The following is a 21,740-nucleotide window of genomic DNA, read 5'->3' as shown; positions in this document are numbered from 1 at the left end:
AATAAAGCCATTCCATAAGCACGTCGTGCGGTAATTAAATAATGGTAAATGTGTTATTCAGAAGTTCATAAGAACATACAGAACTAATACAGCCATGTTCTACAGGATCTTCTGTCATGATTATTCAGAAGTTCATAATAGATAAAGCAGTACAATACCACAATGTTTTTGTTCATACGAGAACACGATGTTTGCAATGAGCTTCTCTTATTCTATTGCATAAAGGTACAACCATACGCGCAATAATGACATCATTGACATGTTCTGATAGTGTAGGTATGTTTACTTGCATTTGCACATGAATATGCAAGTTTTCTCTATGACTTCGACCGCATAGCTTTGAACCACACGTGTGGAGTAGCTTCAAGTTTCAGGTCATACTTTCTGCTTACTGCAAGCCCAAATTTCTCGGACATGTCAAGCGAAACCGGGCTAGCACCATCAGGAAGCTTCCAGTTGAAGTGATAGAGAATATTTGTTAATGTCATCTCCATGACTGACGAGCTAAACTGAATCCCGGGGCATTGCCGCCGCCCTGCGCCGAAGGGAGTGAATTCAAAGTACGAGCCATTGTAATTTGTGTTGCTGTTCTCAAACCTCTCTGGCATAAACTCGCCAGGATTGTTCCAGTATGCAGGATCTCGAGAAATCGCGAAGACATTAACGTATACATTGGTGCCTTTGGGGATGTCATAACCCATGATAGTACAATCCTCTATGGACGCGCGGGGAATTAGAGAAGCAGGCGGATGGAACCTGAGGGTTTCCTTGATGACCATCTGCGTGTAGTCGAGTTTAGCGAGGTCGTTATTGGTAATGACAGCCCGGTCTTCGCCAAGAACCTCTCGGACTTCTTGTTGTGCCCTGGCCATAGTTTCAGGCCTGCGCACAAGCTCCGACATAGCCCACGTCAAGGTGGTTCCTATGGTCGCCGTGGCACCTGCAAATATGTCCTGTAAACCAAGGCCGTGGAAAGCACAATCAAACATCTCTGCATATAAAATAATGTTGTAGTATGAATGACTAAAAAGCTACTTAACATTAGCATGTTACTTTTCTTCAAATAGCATGTCACTTTTCTTCTGTGAAGAATAACATAGTATTAATAGTAACTCTAAATAGTTTAATAGCACCATGAAACTAACAGGAACACTTACAAACAACACGGCGCCTATGATCTCGGTGGTTAGAGGGAATTCCAACGAGTCCTCCTGTTGCAGCCTGAGCAACACATCCAGCAGATCCTCCTCGTCGGTGCCGGAGGCACCAACTCCGGCGGCGGCTCGCCCGGCCTTGCGCCCGTCTATGACGTTGGCGATGATGCGTTGGATGTGGCCGTGGCACCTCCTCATGCGGCGCTCGTCGTTGCTGAGCCACCGGACTAGCCGCGACGACGGGAAAAGGTCGACGGGGGAGAAGCCGCTCACCAGCGCAAACGCCTCATCCAGCTCGCGGAGGTACTCTTCCTGCTGCGTGAACTTGCCTCCGAAGACCGCCCTCGTCACGATGTCGTTGCTCAGCTCCGTCATCTTCTCGCTGACGTTGACGGTGGCGCCATCCATGGCGGCGATGGAGCGGAGGAGGTTGCCCACCTCCTCCGCCCTGATGCTCTCTATGCGCTTCACCTGCCTGGAGCTGAGGAGCTCCACGATGCACACCTTGCGCATCTGGCGCCAGTGCTCGCCGTAGGGGGCGAAGCCGATGTTCTTGCCGCCGCAGCCGAAGATGTCGGACGTCGCGCTCTGCGGCCGGCCCGCGAAGGCGAGGTCGTTGGTCTTCATCACCAGCGCCGCCGCCTCGGCGCCGGAGACGATCACGGTGGGGACCTCGCCTAGCATGAGGTGCATCAGTGGGCCGTGCCGGCGAGACAGGTCCATCATCCTGCGGTGAGGGAGGGCGCTGGCGACGTGGTGGAGGCTGCCGATGATCGGGAGAGTCCATGGCCCTGGCGGCGGCAGATGGTGCTTCTGTGGCTCTTTCTTGCTGCCGGCGAGCTTGAGAAGCCAAAGGGCAAGCGGCGTGCATAGTGCTATGAAGCACAAGCTGAACCATTCCTCCATGGCAGGCAGCTTGGCAGGTGCAGTGACGCCGACGGCACCAAAGTATTAAATATTATAACAGTCCTTTGGCTTCGCGGAGCTTTCATAGGCCAGGGGAGAAGCATCGACGGGCGAGCAGCTTTCTCTTGCCTGGCTGCTAAGAATGCAAATTTGAATTTGGTCCCGGCCGGGATGGGCTAATACGAAAGCTACGTGTACTAGAAAGCATGAACCAATCTATGATTGGATGATTAGAAAGATAGTGGAATTTTCAGTTCATCAGGGTTCAAATCATGATGCTTGTTTTTATGCAGAATTTATTTCAGAATTTTCGACGTGGCTACGGAATCAGAATGTCATGTACCATCAAGAAAGCAAAGCTGATGCAAGTGGTGATCATTTCAGTCCTTCATACTCAGTCTTGCCATTCATGCACTAGAAGTCTAGAAATGATCGTGTCATGTTACGTATAACTTGCTATTTATATATGTCTGATGTTTTGCATGGGATGCCCCCAGTTTGACATGGTACTAGTACTAGAATATTTGTACCTGGGATGGCCGGGGGAGACTAGTATAGGATCTGGCCTTTAAGTGAGATCAATCTTTTTGAAGACACAAAACATGTTCAAACATTATGAAAATATTTGCAGACACATGTCCATGTTTGATGTACAACCTCAAAAAGTTTCAGCTCCTAATTCAAACTACACATAAAGAATCAAAAAAGACAAATTTGGATGTGAATAGTGGCAAATACAAGTCACTCAAAGCTGACACTATTCATAGTGGAATTTGTGTTTTTTGAATCTCTAATTGTAGATCGAGTTTTGAGTTGATTTGTTTTGGAGTCGTAGACATACGCCCAAATTGTCAACAGGCTCCCCAAGAACGTTGAAAATTCGTCCGAGAGTAGCTCCACCGACCGGAACACTGAGACTGCAGGTATGTTGTCTAAAAAATCAGAATTTTTTGAATTGCCTAAATATGAAATTTTGGAGTTGATCCTATCTCACTTAAAGACCACAGATCATATACTAGTCTTCCTCGGTCCAGTTTGATATGTACCCCCTCCGTCACTTTGTACTGTACAAAGTTAAGTCACTTATTTTGAGACGAAAGGAGTACTTGAATAGTTGTGCCTCGGATGGTTCATTTTGACATGTACTCAAATGGTTGTTGTTGGGATTGTCCACTTTGACATGTACCCAAATTGTGCCATGTACTTGAACAGGATGACCTAATGTTGTCATGTACTCAGAAAGTTTCTCATAAGATATTGACATATTTTTTTTTGTTTCCAACGTTTACAATTTTCTTGCATAATTACTGATATAAAAGAAGGCAAGTACTTCAAAACACATGCATAATATAAGAGAGCTTTTGGAGTGCAGCGAATTCAATGCCCACGCTCATGTGCAACCGGTCAGAATTTTTTAAAAAAAATTACTAGAAAAATTCCAAAAAAACTCTCATGATAGACAATTTATTGCGTGAAGTTCACTCCAAATATTAGCTCATTTGGACATCTGAGTAGTTTTTAGCAAAAAAATAAATCGGATCCAAATGATTTGAAAATTGGGGCGGAACTCGCGCATCAAAATTTTCTAGTATTTGTTTTGATTTTTTTATTCAACACAGGTGCAGATGAGTCGGGATCCTTTCAAAGCTTTTGACGCTACACTAGTGTAAAAAACACTTTTATATTATGGGATGGAGGATGTAGTTTTTAAAATAATCTTATTTACTAAGGACAAAACAATTAAAATGAGAAAGTTGAGATTTACTTCAACAGTATTTCAGGGGGCATTTCCTGAGATGTACATTGGCCTGGGATGCCTTCATGCTCATCTGAGCCATCCATGTCGGATCCTGTGACTCAGATAGTTTTCTTTTCTATATTTGCACCACAGGTCCAGATTCTATTGCAGTTGGCCCAACGCACAGCTAACAATGAATATTATTGGCATAGAAGATGAGAAACGGAATACTAAGCCAGAACATTCTTGTAGAATATCAAAAGCGCGCATCACTTTCCTGAGAACAAAAGCTGCAGGCACACAACAAAACAAAATAAAACAGAAAATAACACAGGTAACATGGGCATCAAGATGTTTTTTTCTTCAAGAAAGACACCCAAAGGGCATCTTAGAACTGATAATTATTATCCAGAAAAACGGCCAGTACAAGGAAAGACAATTGGAGGCAGAATGACCAGTAAAAAAATTAAAATTACAATGAAAATCGTACTAGTCCTCTTCCTCCGATTGATTGCCGCTCACACTGAACATCAAGAAGTTGACAACAAATGAATTAGCAATTTTGGCCTGTAAGAAGATTTGAATCAAATCAATTATTATTCCTATTGAGATTACACATTGTTAGTAACAAAACTGCAATGGCAATTACCTATCTGTAGCACATGTTCTGCTACTGTTGGAATCAGTGGAAAACTTCTGTTACATAGAATGAGAAGCTAACACAGTTTGCTTGTGTACACTTCTGATGAACAGGAAGGAATTACCATGTATACACACAACTAATTGATGTTTGATGCCAGGGGCTGGGTCATTCATTGTCTGCCCCTAGATCCTGAACCACCATCATGTTCCTGGGGCCAGGGCTGCCATCTTTCAGATCTATGATGATTGCTTGGGAATCTTCTTCCTTGATGATCATATGGATATCTCGTTCTTGCCCCATTCCTCCCATTCCTTTGCACCCTTCCACCTCTGTCGAAACCTCTTCCTCGATATCCTGAACTGTTGTTCTGCCTCATGGCGTCATGACAGGACATCTGAGTTGAAGTAGAAGGACAAGGACTCCCTCGTTGCAACTGTGGGAAAGGAATAAAAGGCACACCAGGTGCGACTTTCCATTTCTGTCCACGGTTGCCACCTCCTTCGACTTCTGGGGTTCCCAAGTGCTGAACATGAGCGATGGGAATCCCATATGAAATATTCAAGTTAGGGAGGCAGAATCCTGGAGCTACAGAACGACCCTGCTGAGGCTCAAACCCAGGAGGCACATCATCGTCTGTGCCTGTTGAGCTGCCTCCCATCACAGGCTGCGACCTATTTCTGGTCAAGCCAGCCTGAAGACCCAATTCTCCATAGACTTTCCGAACTAGTGATCCAACCATTTTATAGTGGGATTCTGGTTGATAATCCCAACGGCTCTTGCGCTTTCTTCTATTGGAATATGAATCTGTACACCATTTTGAAGTTGAAACAGGTCCATCCATATAAGGATGGATCCACTTCTCACAGAAGTGCCGAGCAATAGTTTGAACCTGTTAAAATGAATATAAAATCAGATATTGGGAAAACTGGACAAGACCATAGCTATTCATGAAGAACCTAAACTATGCTTGCAGAGAGTAACAAATTTTAATTTCCTTGTTTCTTACTGCAAAACCTAAAAAGAATGTGAACAGGGCTAGGAAAGACAAAATAATAAATAATGTGAACTGACAAATAGCTACTTAGCCAGCAGCAAAGACTTCCGTAGGGTACCATGACTGGTAAACCTAACAGGCATGTCAATTTCATGAAATGCATCTGCTCTTAACAGTATTTTTTAATAGGGGAAACTGTAGCTCACTTAACTAGCAGACCTGTCTCTGGTGTTAAGCCAGGACAAGAATGGTGGGGGAGTTGGGACCAAGTTTTATGAACATGAAAATAAGCAAAGGTTTGTGGGATAAGCTGTGCACGCCACAAGTATGGTCACATCCATGTACACTTTTATATAAGGTTTTCCCCTCCTCAATTATTTAATTCATTTGTTACATTTATAAAGTTACATCAGAAAATGGCGTATCTTTCCATGCATAAAACTTGTCAGTTAAACATTCTAACAAATAAACAGCATGCAGATGCATGTCCAAAGTACCAAGTTAAAAAGCATCCATCATCTCTAGTACATTACCTGTTTATCACTATGCCGGGTCAATTTCAACATCGAGTCCCTGAATCTGCAACAATAAAAAGTACAGAACAAGGTAATGAAAATTTGTACAACTGAAGCTCCAAAAAGGACAAAACTCAAAGGTATTGGCAATGGAGATTTTTCTATGACCATTATCCACCAGCAAGGTTTAGTGATAGACTAATAGGGTCAGGGGTAACGCAGTATCGAAAACCTGCAACTACACATAGCTGTAAATCAAGACCTCACTCATATCAACTGCGAGGTCTTAACGACAAAGACCAGTGCATAGCTGTTCGCTCTACTGTCGTCTCTTCCAATGCCCAAAGTCAAAACTTTAACTCCCTAACTCGTTCTTAAACGGTGGGATCAGAGTTTGATGGTTACACTTGTCTCCCAGCAGTTGGTACTTCAGGTGGAATTATTGTTGCTTGGAAGAGTTGTTGCGTCTCCCTAACCAATGTGACGCCGACCAATAACGCCGTCTCAGCCCAGGTTTCCTCCCCGGCCAGGCAATTGGTGGCTGACCATGGTCTACGGCCATCAAAGGAAGCTGCCAAGATTGAGTTCCTCGACGAACTGTTTGCTGCACGCCGCTTATGTTTCAAGGTAACCCACACTGCAGGTTGATGGGGCATTTCGTACGCACTTTGTCCTCACTCGTGCGCACCCGAGATCAACTTCCGCGTCGGTCACCCATCCTCAAATTGCTCCAAGCCAAGCACGCTTAGCCTAACTTTGAGGTGCCTTTCGGATGGGCTCCCAGAAAAGAAAGCGCACCTCGTTTTTATGAGTAGTCTATCTCCTAGACCCATTAAGCCGGGATGTTACTAAAAGTCCTCTCCTGGACCCATGCCCACTTCTGCGGCCCCATCCCCGGCGAAGCCCTCATCAACTGGTGACACACTACTAAGCAAACGACACCAAAAGAGCGGCGCAAATGCTGCCTTGCGAGTGTCGTGCTCCTCACATCCTAGATGCTCTGGAAGCACCCAAACGCATGCAACATTTGACAAATGACAACTTGCATCCAGACCACCACACTCTTCTTAGGGCCATCATCGACGAGGGTCGTGCATCCAGGCCGGTAGATATCCAATGATCCCCCCCCCCCCATTTGTTCCCTTGGGCATGTAAGTAACTTTGTTCCTACCTTTGCGATTTGTGCTTTCTCAAACAAAAAAAAACTGTACTTGCATATGTTTGCTATATAAACACAAGCAATTACAAGGCCATCCAACTAGATGTTAGAGCTTTTCCAAGGAGCGGCCCTAAAACACCCCATTTGTTGTTTGTCTGACAATGCTCGCTTTTGGCCCAAAAATCTTGTCCGAAGGGCTCCTCCATATGACCGCGGATAGCCCATTGCCCCTTTCTCCCCAAAATTGAGACGGAAATGTGGGAGTTCAACTATCCACCTCCACGTCAGATAGGGCCCACACTGACCCCACCTCGAGCCCACCAGCAGATGGGATTTCCCCTCCCCGAGCCCAACCCAGCCCTCTTGACCCGCAGGCCCTGACCGACACCATGTTGCCCCACTCGTCGTTGCACTGCCTCACCCCTCCGCCATTGTCCACCCCAATTTCACGATCTAGGTCCCTCCCAAGATAGCCGCCGCCTCACCTTAGCTCTCGCGGCAACGCCCAAAATCAATCACGGAGCTACATGCTGCCTAGCCCCACATGTCGTCGGCCCAAGACCAACCCGACTCAAGTTTTGACATCACTAATGAATATGTTTCGAAGCAAGGATTTCGCCTTGTCTTCACTGTCTCTATTGGTGATGATGAGCGAGGCACTTGAAGTAATGGAGTTGGAAGAGGATCATGTTCTTGACTTCACAGGTTCTCACTGGGGCATCGAGTTCTTAACTAGTGCAAGGGCTGAGGGTCATGTTATGCTCTTCCAAGACTATTTAGCAGCTACGCTGCCCTTCCATGATGCCATGTTTAGGCATCACTTCCTACTATTAATGGCAACAACTATACCATGGGGTACTACCTTGCCGATGGAAACTGATTTGACACACCCGGTTGTAAACACAAAAACAACAGCTGACCTGTGCGACGTTTGTTGAGTGGGCCCATCTACTGCTTATCTTTCTTGCCTTATCACCAGCCGAAGCACCACATCCGCTCATCCTCTACCCAATCTCCCATGTCATGTGTGTCTTCCTCTCTCTCACACACACCCCTTTTGCACCTCAACTGATTCCCTTCTACACCTCAACAAACAAGGGCGCTCCCATTCCATATGGCCGGTGCCGCTGTTGTGAGACAAGGGTACGGCAGAGCGGCGAGGATCGCCACCTGTTGCATGCCTGCGAGAGCTACAGCGTTGCTGCAAGCTGGGAGCAGCATTCCAATGAGCCAGTGATGCTGCAATGGCGTCTGAAGAAGCTACGAGGGGATGTTGCAAGGCCAGCGACGAGCACGGCGAAGGAGCGCTGGAAGCACCGGTGTTGCGAGGCCGCTCATCGGAAGCAACGATTGCTGCAAGGTCGCTCGCCGGCAAGAAAACGGTTGATATTTCCGCTCCTACATCTGGCTGGCGCCTAGCACGCACCCTTGCCAATGGTATCTACCCTCAACAGGCGACATCTATGAAGACAATCTCCAATCGACAAAGTACCAAAAAGTTTCTATTTGCCCAAATGCAAGAAGGTGAGAGGAAGGATGTGGAGAGGGCCTTTGGACAAATTGAGCACAACATGATGGTGGAGGATGAGTGTCGTCAAGTTACACCCCATGGGCTGACTACACTGGAGAGCTTCTCGAAATCCCAGAACAAGAACCGGCTGAAATTCAGAATATTCTCAAGATGCTCAGAACCATGACTAGGTTCCGAAATCTAATACTCCCTCCGTTCCGAATTACTTGTCGCAGGTAAGGATGTATCTAGATGTATTTTAGTTCTAGATACATCCATTTCTGCGACGAGTAATTTGGAACGGAGGGAGTAGGTTTCAACTCAAGCCTACCCCAACTTGTTTGGAACTGAAAGGCTTGTTGTTGTTGTTGCTGTTGTTGTTTATGCATTGTAAATAAGTGCATCAACAACTTATCAATGATCATGAGTGTGTGCATCATGGAAACCAATAGAAGCCTAGGATCTCTGAATAAATTGAATTTTAATTTGCGAATTCCTATTTGAATTGTTTAACAAATTTTTGTGTTGCAATATTTTTTCTTTGAATTATTTGTGATGGCTCGACACCTCATTTGTTCACCCACCCACTTTTTGGGCAAATGGGGGATTGCCCTTGGAAATGCCCTTATAGGAAACTAGAGAGTTCAATCATATAACATACAAAGAAATAACTCAAGCAATAATTTGCTATCCTTTTGGGAAACCCTATGTAGTCCAAACTAAGAACTCATTACAACAAAATAGAAAAATGTATGATATTTGCATAAAAAGAAAAAGGTTAACCGTCCAACCCACTATGAAATTCTTTAATCAGCATTTCATTTAGTAGAATCAGAAGTTACAAATTAGAATAACCTAACCTTTCCATTTCCTCACGTGGGGCTTCTTCATTTATTTTTTCAGCTCTCAGGATTCCCTTCAAAGCAAGAAACTCCAATACCTAAAGGAAGGTGCCAACATTCATAAAGACTAGTTGATGGAAATATAGAATAGTAATAAAATGTGAAATACACAGGAAAAGACCAGGTGGTGGGACATCACCATGGTCGAAACCATACAAAGATGATCACAACTGAAACCATACAACAGGTGATTATAGGAATGGATGAAATCAAAAAAGTGGCAAACCTTCAGAAGCTTCCGTATTATAGGTCTTCGAAGAAAGGTGTCTCGATTCTGCTTCAATATATTATGAAGCATTTGCAATCCTGTCGCAGAATAGAAACAAAATTACCATTTTGTAATTATAAAAGATCATCTTTCATATAGGAAGTTGCAGAAAGGCAAGGAAATATACCATTCGTGTTGATGATATCCAACAGGACAGAGCGTGATTTTGTTTTTAGAAGTGCATCAAGAATTAACGAAAGATCCCTTGCACTGAAAGAGATTAAACAGTAGCTCACTTAGACTGGATACAGAAAACTTGCTAGACATCCCAACATGGTAACCAAACCTTTTAGATGTGCCCCCAGCATTGTCACGTTCCGCTGGGGTCGCAGCATTTTCATGTTCCATTGCGGTCGCATCATGTGATGCTGCGGCCGCGGCATTGTCACGTGCTGCTGCGGCCGCGGCATTGTCACGTGCTGCTGCGGTCACAAATAGAAGAAGCCTCAAATATCCATTTGTTGAATCCTGTTTAGAAAACAAATTGTTCACACCACTAGTTAGAACATGTAAGAAAAGGTGGAGCAGAAACAAACATCTGCACCATTAGAAATGTGAGTGCCACCATAGTAATAGTGAACCCTTCCAAGATGGAGCTATGCCTTGCTATCTACACGAGTATAAGCAATCAAAAAGAATCTGAAAACTAAGAAGGTTCGACAAATCCTTGAGCTTTTGTACTGAAGAAATGTGAGTGCCACCATAGTAATATGTCTTTCATACACTATGAAAATGTCAGCATCACTAATCAAATTATGCTCATCCCCTAAGCCTTCCCAACTTTCAGTGAACAATGTCATATCTAAATTACTCCCTCTGTTTCACTATGTGTCCTTGCCACAGGAAACTGTGTTTTGATATATCTGTCCATGCATGAAAACCATGATATTTCGTTATTAAAGAAGCCACATTCCATGCAAAAGTGGTGTTTGATGTACTGCACATCTAAACCTACGAGGCTTCTTACAGTGCTGATCAAAATTCTGTCCCAACTAAAGCACTGCAGCACAACGAAATGCATGGAGCATTAGTGGTTCGATATGCACGAAGCACCAGCTAAGATGAATGGTATGCATGTACTAGAAGTTGGTAGTGACTGTGCAGCGAAGTAGCCAGTGGATTGAATAATTTCTCTTGCTTTAGTTAGGGATAGCAATGATCTATTTCCAACTTAGTCAATTATTTCATTGATCTGTGCACACGGTGGGCTAAGGACAGATACACAAGACAGAGAGTGTTGTTTCCAATTTAGCATACTTGTTCCAAGTTAGAGCAGAATATTCAATCCAAGTCCAGTATTCAGAAAGGTATACAATAAAATGGATAAGTTAGTTACATACTTTTCGTCTGCTAATACCTCCATCTCGATCCAGTAGGTTGTTCAGTCTTGCTTCAACTGCAGATACCAGAGACATCATTAAATTTATTATGCCAGGCAGCAAGAAAAGAACATTTGGCAGCAAGTGTTACCTCCGAGAGTATTTTCATTGTCAGTAGAACATGATGATGATTTTACATCTCTGTGATCTTTTAGATTGTTTTTCTTCTTAGCATGGAAACCAGGTACCACCAGGTTTTGCCCCAAATCGGAGCTACGTGCTGATTGATTCATCACATTTGGAGCCTTTGATCCATCCATTGTGTTAGGAGCCTTCGGCAAGAATTCTAATGGCTGAGTGTCATATACTGGTAACTGCTGCAAAGTACTATCTATTGTTCTGGGCACATGGACAGGTGTACGGGTGGGGTCTTCGGCATCCTGGGGGCTCCACATTTCCCAGGAATTTTCTAGCTCACTATTTTCAAATAAGATAGGGGAAGTTTGGTGAGGTTCAGAGTCTGGGGTTACAGGTATGCAGTTATTTGAATCTTCTTGTTGGATGGAGGTCTCATGCTCAAGCTCAACAACACTAGGATTTGCACCATGAGAACATGCATTTCCTAGCATTTCCTCGGCATCCTTGTAAGTGACCATGGGTTCAAAATACTCTGCTTCTGCAACATGTTGGGTGCTGATACCAGACCCTGATATGTCTCCACCAATGTAACCCCGGCATTTGGCAGTGCCACAAAAACATTTTTGAGGAGCAGCACCAGATACACGAACATAGTTGTAATCAAACGTTAATTCTTCATCCTGTGAGAAAATAAATATCAACTACATGCATCATATAGATATAGGCGGATACAGGAAACTAGTCAAATAACAAAATGAGGACCTTCGATTGTTGCAAGTTCAATTAGAAATATTATCACAAAGTAAATCATCATCCTTAAAGGTAAAAACTTAAGTTAACATCTAAAAAGATGAGGCATAGGAGGTGGGACAAGGCTCTGTGAGAAGCTAAGTTTGTTGATGATATCTAGCATTACCTTTTTGATGTTCCTCATAGCAAAAATTCCAATGCAAACTTCTCCATTGACCATCCACTAAACAAGGAGAAATAATTTAGTAAGCTCATGTTGGTAACAGAGATTATCAGCATATTTTAGCAAGGCAAGAAATGTGTACAACAATACAAGGACAAATAAACAAATAAACAGAACTTCCACCTTCTCTGTGCGACAATTAGGACTGCAGCTGTGGTTGATGAAACGGCCCAAGTTTCCCTTGGTGCAGGCATCTATTACCTGGACGGATTCAAAGCAAGAGGTTAAAAGTGGCCCAACAGATATATCTGTGTACTAGTATCAGGACAAATGACTTAGAATAGTGGGTGCAACATAGGGTTATGTACTTATGTGTGTGGTATCATCTATTAATGGCAGACAGAAGGATATAAAGGGAAATAATAAGATATTTAGCATCAAACACATAGAAAATGGTGAAAGGCTTGCAACTGAACATGGAGGGAGTTAAAAACTAATACAATAGAAGAGTTCTTGGGCAAAACATAATGACAGAAATCATAAAGCCTACCTCGCCACCATCTAGTGCCATAAAGTAGAAATGCTTCTTGCCCTTAGAAGCATAATCTCTTTGGCGGGATTCATAAGTCGTTATATCAAGGACCTGAAAGAACAACGAAGTAAACAAATCAACAAAGACGTTCTCTTTAAAGGTACGATTTATACTTTGGTAAAAATACTTTTGGATTTTAATGGAACAGAAGAGCAGGAGGATTTGTACCCCTGTGGGCTGTAAATATGTATTATGGGTGGAGCGTGTAATTATTTGCATGTTGGAAAAACAACAAAATGATGTTACAACTGTGTCAAAATAGATGATGGGCATTTACATCATGCATATGGACCGACTGGTATGACTGGGCCATGAAATTATTGATTACTTTGAATCCTTTTGCCTGTCGACCCAAGAAGGTTAGGTGAGCCATTAGACAATAGTGCTAGCTGCACCCAGAGTCCCGTTTCGTGGAAGTGGCGAACCAGTTTTCATATTCAACATATTCAACACGATGTAATATTTCAGTTTGTTTTGGCACGCTGCTTGTGCTCACGGGCACAATCCTCAGATGTGCCTATAGGCAATGTGCTTTTTGGATTGTGTGAGCAACCCAATGGACTTGAATGGTGTAATATCTTTGGATGATGTAGAAAGTTTCGTGATAAAATCCTCTCGTGGACTCTCAGCCGGTTGACAAGAAGCCAGAGGGTCAGCTGTGAAGCAATCAAGAAGGAGAAGGATGGCGGCACGGGAGAGAGCCACAATGGTTGCTGGAGAAGATGTCGGTGTTTGTCACGACGCGCGACTGAGGCCATGTACAGGTTGTGCTACAGATTTTTTTGGTGAAATATAGCTACCCTGATCAATTATAGTATCAATTTGTTTTGGTCAAAAGATGTGTGAGTGGTAGAAATTATTGTATTAATTTGTCTCAAATTAATGAACCTAAATATTACAAATAGCACAAAACTAACACACACATGCACCAACAGGAATATAGCAACCACACATGCACCCAAGTGACCCAACCCATCCCACAGGATGATCACCACCAACAGAAGAAAGGATTAAAAAAGTAGGCAGTCTGAATTGGTACCTCGCCAACATATTCAATAAGGAACCGTCCTTCAGATACTTCTTCTTGCAACTTCAATCCATAGCCCTTCTTACCAGAATGGAACCATGCAATTTTTGCATAGTTGCGCCTTTGAAACTGTTTTAGATATTTTATAAGATCAAACCCAATATAATACAGGAAATATGCATCAGAACAAAGAAAAAAAATGCAAAAACTGACCTGCTGATTAGAACATTGCTCCTCGCATGGACATGTACGTTTTGCACATTCAATGTTGAGCATTCTGTTCAAACAGCCATCTCTACAACCCATTCGGCCGTCTTGAGGAGGCTTGCAGTTGCATACCATGCTCTGATAGTATTTTCAATGTAAAAAATACACAAGATAAAAAATCAGGCCATTATTTTGATATGTTAAGTGGTATTCACGCTCCATGAATCAAGAACAAAGAATCAATACATTGTGTACACTGGTTCAAAATAGTATAATCTATAATGGATCAGAATAGTTGTCACAGGAGAGAAAATGCATTTGTTGAGAAGAGAATTAGCAGTGACTAGGGTGCAAATTTGTTCTTTTTTATACACTTGACTTTCCCACAGTTCACTATTTCATCCTATAAGTAGAAAGTAAGAGATGGTATTATGCAAAAAGAATCTACTGCAAGTGTGTGACTGTGTGCACTTAATTACTTAGCTAAGAATAGCCATCCGCCCATCTCTGATTTACACTGACTATGGTACAAATGTTTATCATTTTATTATGCACTTCTCCAGCAATTTTTCCCAGCCCATCCAACAAGTGGAAGTCGAGGAAGATTGAAATTTATTTGGAATTCTAAAAGTGCACCACATTCATCCCCATTAAGCTTGATAACATTGTAAGGTTCTGACTCCAATACACTAACTATAAGAATCTATACCAACTTTATTTACTAACTGTCCTTATAACTGCAATCAGAGAAGTAGATGAATATGATCAATACAGAAAAAAGTGAGTGAATCATACAATCAGCACATACCTCATCGATGGATTGATTCCTTCGGTTACGATGTAGATATGTGTTCGATCTGAGATTTGTCCAGGACGGTGCCCTAGAAGCTACACAACAGAAATGATGCAAAAGAGCATCCTAAAATCAGATTCTATTGATGTGCAACATAGAGCCTTATGTATTATGACTAGATAGCAAAGTTTAAAAAAAAGTGCTAGGCGTTAATTGTGTGTTTTGCCACCGCCTTGTGCTTTTCTGACCAAAGTGTATGCGCACATCAAGTGCAATTAAGCACTAGAGCCTAGGCGCGCTTTTTCAACTATGCTAGAAAGTGTACTGAAGAAAAATGCAAAAACAATTCAAAACCTTTTGAGTTTGATCCATCCTTGTCAGCTTCATCAGCAGAAGCATCTGAAAGTTCAAGCTCAGCATTGATCTCAGCGTTTGTCTTCGCTTGTGGTATAGAACAATCAGCAAACGCCTTGTCATCATTGTCCTTGCAAGTCCTTCACAGTAACAAGGATGGATCAGAAGCATAAAGCATTCGATATATGAACCATGATTAAAATTAGCACACAAATGCACTATATCATAACAGAACATAACAGAAAGAGCAAAAGAAATACCAAAATACATATTTTCACAGAGTAGCAGAGCCACATGATAGGTTGTGGGGCTCCCATATTATATTTGTATAAAAACCTTAATATGCATGAGCAGTGCATTTCTTGGAAACACCCTTGATGAAACACAAATTATTAGAGGGATAGACCCAACACAGACATGTGAACTATATATTAGAACCGAACCCACAGACAAAAAATTGTAGCTCCACATCTGTTTGCATGGGAACAATCAAGGAGTATTTCTTCCACTGAGTAACTGGGCTAGCAGCTACTGCCAAGATTCTCAATGGAATTACATGAAGATAGTATCGACATGTCATCTTTACACAACACATGAGGGAATGTAGTGTGTGTGACAGTATTATCCCAGTTAATCTCTTGACATTAACCAAATTAGCATCTTTCTACGAAAACCATTGCAGCTCAAGTTCATGATTCAGGATTAGTAGCCTGGAAAATTAAAACTATCTAAGCAAAAAGGAAGAAGTTTAAAAGGAAAATCTGAATTCTCGCAGAGCGGAGCGATGTAGTACAAAACTCCAGTATATGATTCTCAGTTAGATTAGGCTATTAGCAGACAAGTGCAACCCTGGAAGATGATCAAAAGGTAACAGGAAGAAAAGCTATACCATCTGTTTTCTCCAATGACATCTGCCAATTCAGATGGTATGCAGCGCCACTTTTGGCAATCATCACAACATGCCCATGCAGCACGTTTAGGCTGCGATACAGATGCCCCACCTGTTGAGCCAGCAGCATTTCCAGGTAATTCGGTAGATATAGCTACTGGATTCTGAAATGTATATTCAATAGCTGGACTACGATAACCTATAAAATTTAGAAGAATGTCAGTATCTACTGAAGTTACTTGATACATGACAGTTAAACAGGATTAAGTAATAAACTTCAAATAACAGGAGACCTACCCTGTTCATTCGTATGAGATGTTGCCAGATTAGTAGCGAGCTGATAAGGTAAAGTAGACAATCCAGAATCAATGAAAATGGCATCTGCTATATTTTTCTTCTTGCTTTCTTGCTTCACATGCGGATCCCGCACCATATCCTTCTTCCCTCTAAGACCACCACTTTTCTTGCACCTCGGTGATTTTACATTGTTAAGTGCACTCGTTTTCTCCTTGCCAATTACAGAAGTACCCTGCACCCAGCCATGTTCATGCATACTGATACCATGTGTGGCAGAAGTTACGACCTCAAAACAAGAACTGAACTTTAAAGGTCCTGATGAAACAAGTGAAGATGGATCATCAGAGAAGACCCTGTATTGTGAAGCTTCACTTGATGAAATTTTGGTGGAACTTCCATCCCTTATGTTATTTCCCTTTATTCCATCTTTCTTTCGGCCTTTCTGCTTTTCCAACATCTTAGTTTTCCTCACTGCATTGGACTTCTCTAAGCCTTGCACTTTTCCCTCACCAACATAACCAATTATGGCATGAGACTGATTAATCTCTTCACTTCTTGTGTTCTCATCACCCCTCACAGTTTTGGGCTGCTGCTCAAAATCTGTTGATGATGACGCATGATTTTTTCCAAAGTCAGGAATAGATAAATCAGATGCATGAAGATCACTTTCAGTCAATACAGCAGGATAAGATGGGTTTCCACGCAGTTTAACATCATGGCTTGCAGAGGTGTTGTTTTCACATGTAACAGAGGCTACCTCCAAAACAGAGTCAGGTGAAAATCCAACACCGCCATTATTAGGAGAAGGTTCGGAAATTGATTTAGCAAACTCTCCACACATGTACGCAGGGCATGTTTCTTGAGCAACACTATCCAAGCACCTGTCTAACTGCTGCATGTCAGTCTGGATAGACATATGTTGCACAGATCTGTGAGCATCATCAGAAACATTGAGAAATGCACGAGGAACCAACTTAGGGAAGTTTCCTATGTAACCTTCTGCGGAGCCATAAGCACCATCCATGACTGAAAAGGTAGGTTCGCCATTCAATTCATCCGGTGCATATCTGGTAACAGAAAAGGCAGGGAACTTATTTTTTGGACATCTTGAACTTCGAGCCTTTCGAACAATGGGCTGCTCTTTCTTCCCAGATCTTTTGTTTGATCTCCCACCGTTTTCAAGGGAAATCAGATGAGAATTAGAGGTAGAAGGTTCACAGTTCTGACCAAAACCATCCGCTAGCTTTTCTAGACTGCCCCAGGCAGTCGAATTCACTGGTCTGTTGATGCCACTTCTTACCTTGGTAGTTTTGCTTGGGAACTTAATCAAGGCGCTTTCAACTAATGAGCACGAACTCTCAACCTTCTTAGATTTGCATGTGCTACTGCTTCCTTTGTTTATTTGATGATCATGTTCTGCAGGAGCGCGATTTCTTGATGAGGCGGCTCTTCTTGGATTCCTACGCTTGGAGGCATTTAATGACTCCGAAATTTTATTTTGTGATTCTTCATCATTGGCATTTTCAACAAAATTGGCAGAGCAAGGTTTGTCAATGGAAGAGTTATATGCATTGAGCTCTTGTACCAAATGATCTGGACGACGTGATTTGACACCAGAAGAATCTTGATGGCCCAGGCACACAGCAGATGATTCCTTGCCACTACGACAAAGTCCATCTAGGCAAGGTGGGTTATAGGAAGATCTAGCCAGGTATATCTCTGGGGGTAGTTCAAAGACCTTGTATTCTTTGTCAGCCTGTTGGCGTAGAACTTCTATTTCAGGAAAAAGACCACAAGCATTTAAACTCGGACTATTTGCATCTTCACAAATAGATGAAACCTGACCCTTCGACACCACCATCCTATGTTGATTCTCGTCTCCAGAAGCCTCAGTACGAAATCTGGCATCGCGCTCACATGAAAGCATATCTCCTTCCAGTGAATCTTGAGTTAATTTCTCTATGCATGACTTGCTATCTTCTACAAAAACATCCATATGGCTCTTCTGGTAGAAGGAAGGGACCGAAGCTTCATCAACGGGGAAGGACACCTCTTCATCAATATTTGCCAGAAAACAATCCCTTCCCAGCTCATGATTATCATCGATCAAACTCAGGGCATCAGCACCTTGTGGAAACTTGTCAGTGTCATGGTTTCCCAAATCTGACAAGCCCCCATTTTCATGGCATCCTTCCATCCTGGGAAACTGATTCTTGTCTCCAACAGCCCCCTTCCAAAATCCATGGTCAAATGACAGCATACCTCCTCCCTGTGAGCCACAAGCCGCTCTCTCCATGCCAGTTCTGTGTTCAGATACTTCACCAATCTCACCAGCCTTGCTATCCAAACAAACAGCAAGGTTACGCCCAAAATTCAAAGGAACTGAATCTTGGTGGGCAGGAGTAGAGACCTCAGCTTCAATTTTTGGCAACAAACCGTCCTTTTCCAGGTCACAGTTAACATCTTTTTTCAAACACATGACAGGGATGTCATTATAGCAGCGCAACTCCTTGCAACGCATCTGCAGATCCTCTGGGCTTGTCTTTACCAAGGCTTCATCCCACAAAACAACTCCCTCGGCTGCCACCTCAAGCTGACTCGTTTCTGCTGCCTTGTCCACCATGTCATAGATGCATCCAGAATAGTTGGCCTGAGATCCTCCACAAGAGGGCGCAAAGAGCTAACATGCAAAAGGAGAAACGGTCACTTCAAACGGTAATAATATTTTAGTTCTGACTGTTTATAAAATCAAACAACACAGCGCAACAGTACCACTACTATGTTCCCAATCATAAACAAAATTCAGGACATCTATCATGGCAACAATACCACCAGTACCAATGTGCTGCTCTCAAACCGCACGTTACTGCTATAAGCTTTGATTTCAGTTCAAGGCAGTACAGAGATAAATAAACGGCTCGGCCTTTTCCTTTTTATATATAGAAGAAGTATATCTTCAGTCTAACATGTTTCACTGCTAACAGTCAATTTGCTCATCCGAGAGAGAGAAAAAAAGGTTCAAACCACAATCTGGAAGCATTTGGCCCCTCCCCCCCTAGAAGCATTATCACAAACACCTATCAGACAACATCCCATCGCAAGTGAACTCGAACGCGCACTGGGAAAATCACGCAGCAACTACTCGTCAAGGAACAGCCGTCGCTGTATGCATCCTCCTCGCAATACCCAATCTACTACAGCAAGCACTCATCAGACACGTATTCTAGAAAGAAAAAAACACTCATCCGACAGAAGAATCGGGAAAACAGAAATTGAACGGGCAGAGGATGCAGGAGGAAGGGGGGGAGGGGAGGGTGAGGGGCGGTGGCTGGTACCTGCCTATGGACCGGTCGCCGGGGTCGCTCCGGGCGGCGGGACCGGCCGCGCCGGGGGGGGGGGGGGGGGGGGGAGGCGCTGCTGGGCCCCGGTGCGGGCGGCGGGGCGGCGGGGGCCTCGGCCGGCTGGGCGCGCCGCAGAGGAACGGCGGCGGGCCGGCGGCGGCGAGGAACCCTAGCCGTCGCGCTCGGGGAGGGGAGGGAGGCAGATCTCTGGCTCTGGTCTGGTCGTTGGGGAGAGGAGGGGAGGCGGATAGGGAGACGACCGACCGACCGACCGGGTCCGGGAGAGAGAGAAGAGAAGAGGACGCGTACGATGCTCACCAAACCAAATATACTACTCCTCCTCCAGCAGCAAATATATTCACGAGCGCGTCCGTCCGTGCGTGCGTGCGTGCGTGCTGCAACGTTTTTTGTTGGCACTGAAATTGTTGGAGGATTCATGTTCCTCCCCCCAACATTGCATCATATTCATACCCAAGTGAATGAACGGATTTATAAACTTTCATCTGATCATCTGTCTTATCTTAGTCGTGAAGAAATGAGACGATTTGCTTGCCATGATGGCTTTCCTAATAATAATAATCTTAATAAGAGAAACAAAGGCATGTGGATGAGCCTCTCATCGTCGGGCGGAAAAGGAAGGCATTGCTTTCTTTCTGTCAGGGTTAGGGAGGGAGGAACCGAATGCGGTTGCGGTTCCCTGTCGCACCATTGTTCTGTTCTTTTTCTCTCCGTGTTCACGCGGGTGTGGCGTGCTTGTGTGGAGACATATGATGGGATTGTTCTGCGAGATCGAGTTGGTTCTGCCACGGCTCAAGGCGCAAGCTTGCATGGGGAAAGTTTTTAGCTTTGAGGGAGAGCTGGACCTGGAGTGGGTTGGAAAGGAGTTATGGCCTTCAATTACGGCCTTTCCCGTTGTGAAGTGTCCGGTGGCGGAAAGGGGATTCAAATAGCGACAGCTGCGAGGGCAAGAGCCGCTCGATGCCAGATCGACGGCTGCGCTGCATCATAATTCCGCGCGAAGCGTTATGCTGCCGTTGAATGGAGATCGAACGGCCGAAGCGAGCCGGAAGTTGGTGCCAAAATTGGAGGCGTGCTTCTGTGGAAACATATGATGGGATCGCTTTGCGAGATTGGGTTGGTTCTGCCACGGCGGGTGACGCAGGCTTACATGGGGAAAGTTTTGAACTCTGAGGGATCTGGATATATAATAAGTTGGAAAGGGGTTATGGCCTTGAATCGCAGCCTTTCCTTTGTAAAGTGTCTGGTGACAGAAAGGGAATTCAAACCTCAGCAGCGGCGAAGACGAGAGCCGCTTGATGCCAGGCGGATGGCTACGCTGCATCGTGACTCCGCGCGAACCAGTATGCCGCCGCCGAACAGAGATCGGGGTGGCTGAAGTGGGCCGAAAGTTGGCGCCAGTCAAAGGTGTTGATTATTTCTTTGGTGGAAAATTGTAAAACTATACGCTTTCTTTAGTTGAGGCCTAGTAACCCCCCCCCCCCCCAAGATAATACATGCCCGCAAGGATGAAAGCCTCGGTAAATCATTTGGATGCATGTTCAATCTCCCCATGTTGCTTGCTACATGGCGGGCAGATTCTCCCATTTGATGAGCAATTGGACTACATAGTCACGGACATTAATATTTTCCCAAACTCTTGTTTTAAGTTTGCACTGAGTGGCTCATTTGGTTCAATGAGAATTGTGTCGTCAGAGTTAAGAGGGACGGATTAGATTAGGCACAGCCTCAGGCCCTACGTGTTTCTTCAGTCGATCGATGTGAAATGTATGATGAAACTTGCATCCATCTAGAAAGAGGAGCTTGTAAGACACATGCCCAACTATCTCCATCAATCTAAACGGACAGTAATATTTGAAATGTATTTTCGAGTGTCTGTGAATGCTCGAAGATGCGTGCCTATATGGTTGTAGATTCCACATTTTGAACTTTGTAAGATTGGATTGCTTTCGTTGCAAGCTTACGGGGAAAAGCTTTGAACTTTGATGGGCCTAGATCCAGAATAAGTTGGAAAGGAATTATTGCCTTAAATTACAACCTTCCCATGGTGAAATGTCGACTGG

The 21,740-nt window shown here is 43.8% G+C and overlaps 2 protein-coding genes across 5 annotated transcripts; both read right to left on the bottom strand.

Annotated features, from left to right (window-relative positions):
- Positions 1 to 34: 34 nt before the first annotated feature.
- On the bottom strand, positions 35 to 2,157 carry LOC125534967 (desmethyl-deoxy-podophyllotoxin synthase-like). The gene is made up of 2 exons (XM_048698027.1): positions 1,158 to 2,157; positions 35 to 953 (listed from the first exon to the last, which is right to left on the bottom strand). Exons 1-2 carry the CDS (start codon positions 2,058 to 2,060, stop codon positions 318 to 320), a joined length of 1,539 nt encoding a protein of 512 aa, XP_048553984.1. The 5' UTR covers positions 2,061 to 2,157; the 3' UTR covers positions 35 to 317.
- Positions 2,158 to 4,138: 1,981 nt separating this feature from the next.
- LOC125534966 lies at positions 4,139 to 19,960 on the bottom strand. Of its 4 annotated transcripts, none has more exons than XR_007294569.1 (19): positions 19,654 to 19,960; positions 16,319 to 18,998; positions 16,022 to 16,220; positions 15,133 to 15,272; positions 14,794 to 14,873; positions 13,992 to 14,123; positions 13,791 to 13,907; positions 12,710 to 12,802; positions 12,343 to 12,420; positions 12,163 to 12,219; positions 11,260 to 11,926; positions 11,130 to 11,185; positions 10,076 to 10,257; positions 9,917 to 9,999; positions 9,748 to 9,827; positions 9,480 to 9,559; positions 5,969 to 6,014; positions 4,448 to 5,330; positions 4,139 to 4,365 (listed from the first exon to the last, which is right to left on the bottom strand). XR_007294569.1 is itself a non-coding variant. In XM_048698026.1 (18 exons), exons 2-18 carry the CDS (start codon positions 18,939 to 18,941, stop codon positions 4,611 to 4,613), a joined length of 5,433 nt encoding a protein of 1,810 aa, XP_048553983.1. In that variant the 5' UTR covers positions 18,942 to 18,998; positions 19,654 to 19,787; the 3' UTR covers positions 4,377 to 4,610. The 4 variants fall into 4 exon arrangements, 1 of the variants encoding a protein (XP_048553983.1); XR_007294568.1 differs by having other exon boundaries at positions 4,139 to 4,321; positions 19,654 to 19,787; XR_007294567.1 differs by having other exon boundaries at positions 19,658 to 19,774.
- Between the last annotated feature and the right edge of the window lie 1,780 nt (positions 19,961 to 21,740).

The sequence above is a fragment of the Triticum urartu genome, chromosome 2, assembly GCF_003073215.2.
Source record: "Triticum urartu cultivar G1812 chromosome 2, Tu2.1, whole genome shotgun sequence".
NCBI lineage: Eukaryota > Viridiplantae > Streptophyta > Magnoliopsida > Poales > Poaceae > Triticum > Triticum urartu.
The sequence above is the reverse complement of the archived record's forward strand: the minus strand, read 5'-3'. Positions and strand labels throughout refer to the sequence as shown.

Coding starts and splice junctions, on each gene's coding strand:
- LOC125534967 (XM_048698027.1), bottom strand. CDS start 2,060: ATGGAGGAATGGTTCAGCTTGTGCTTCATAGCACTATGCACGCCGCTT. Junction 954..1,157: donor TCATAGGCGCCGTGTTGTTT/GTAAGTGTTCCT, acceptor CTTGGTTTACAG/GACATATTTGCAGGTGCCAC.
- LOC125534966 (XM_048698026.1), bottom strand. CDS start 18,941: ATGGTGGACAAGGCAGCAGAAACGAGTCAGCTTGAGGTGGCAGCCGAG. Junction 13,908..13,991: donor AGCAATGTTCTAATCAGCAG/GTCAGTTTTTGC, acceptor TATCTAAAACAG/TTTCAAAGGCGCAACTATGC. Junction 12,803..13,790: donor TTATTGAATATGTTGGCGAG/GTACCAATTCAG, acceptor TTGTTCTTTCAG/GTCCTTGATATAACGACTTA.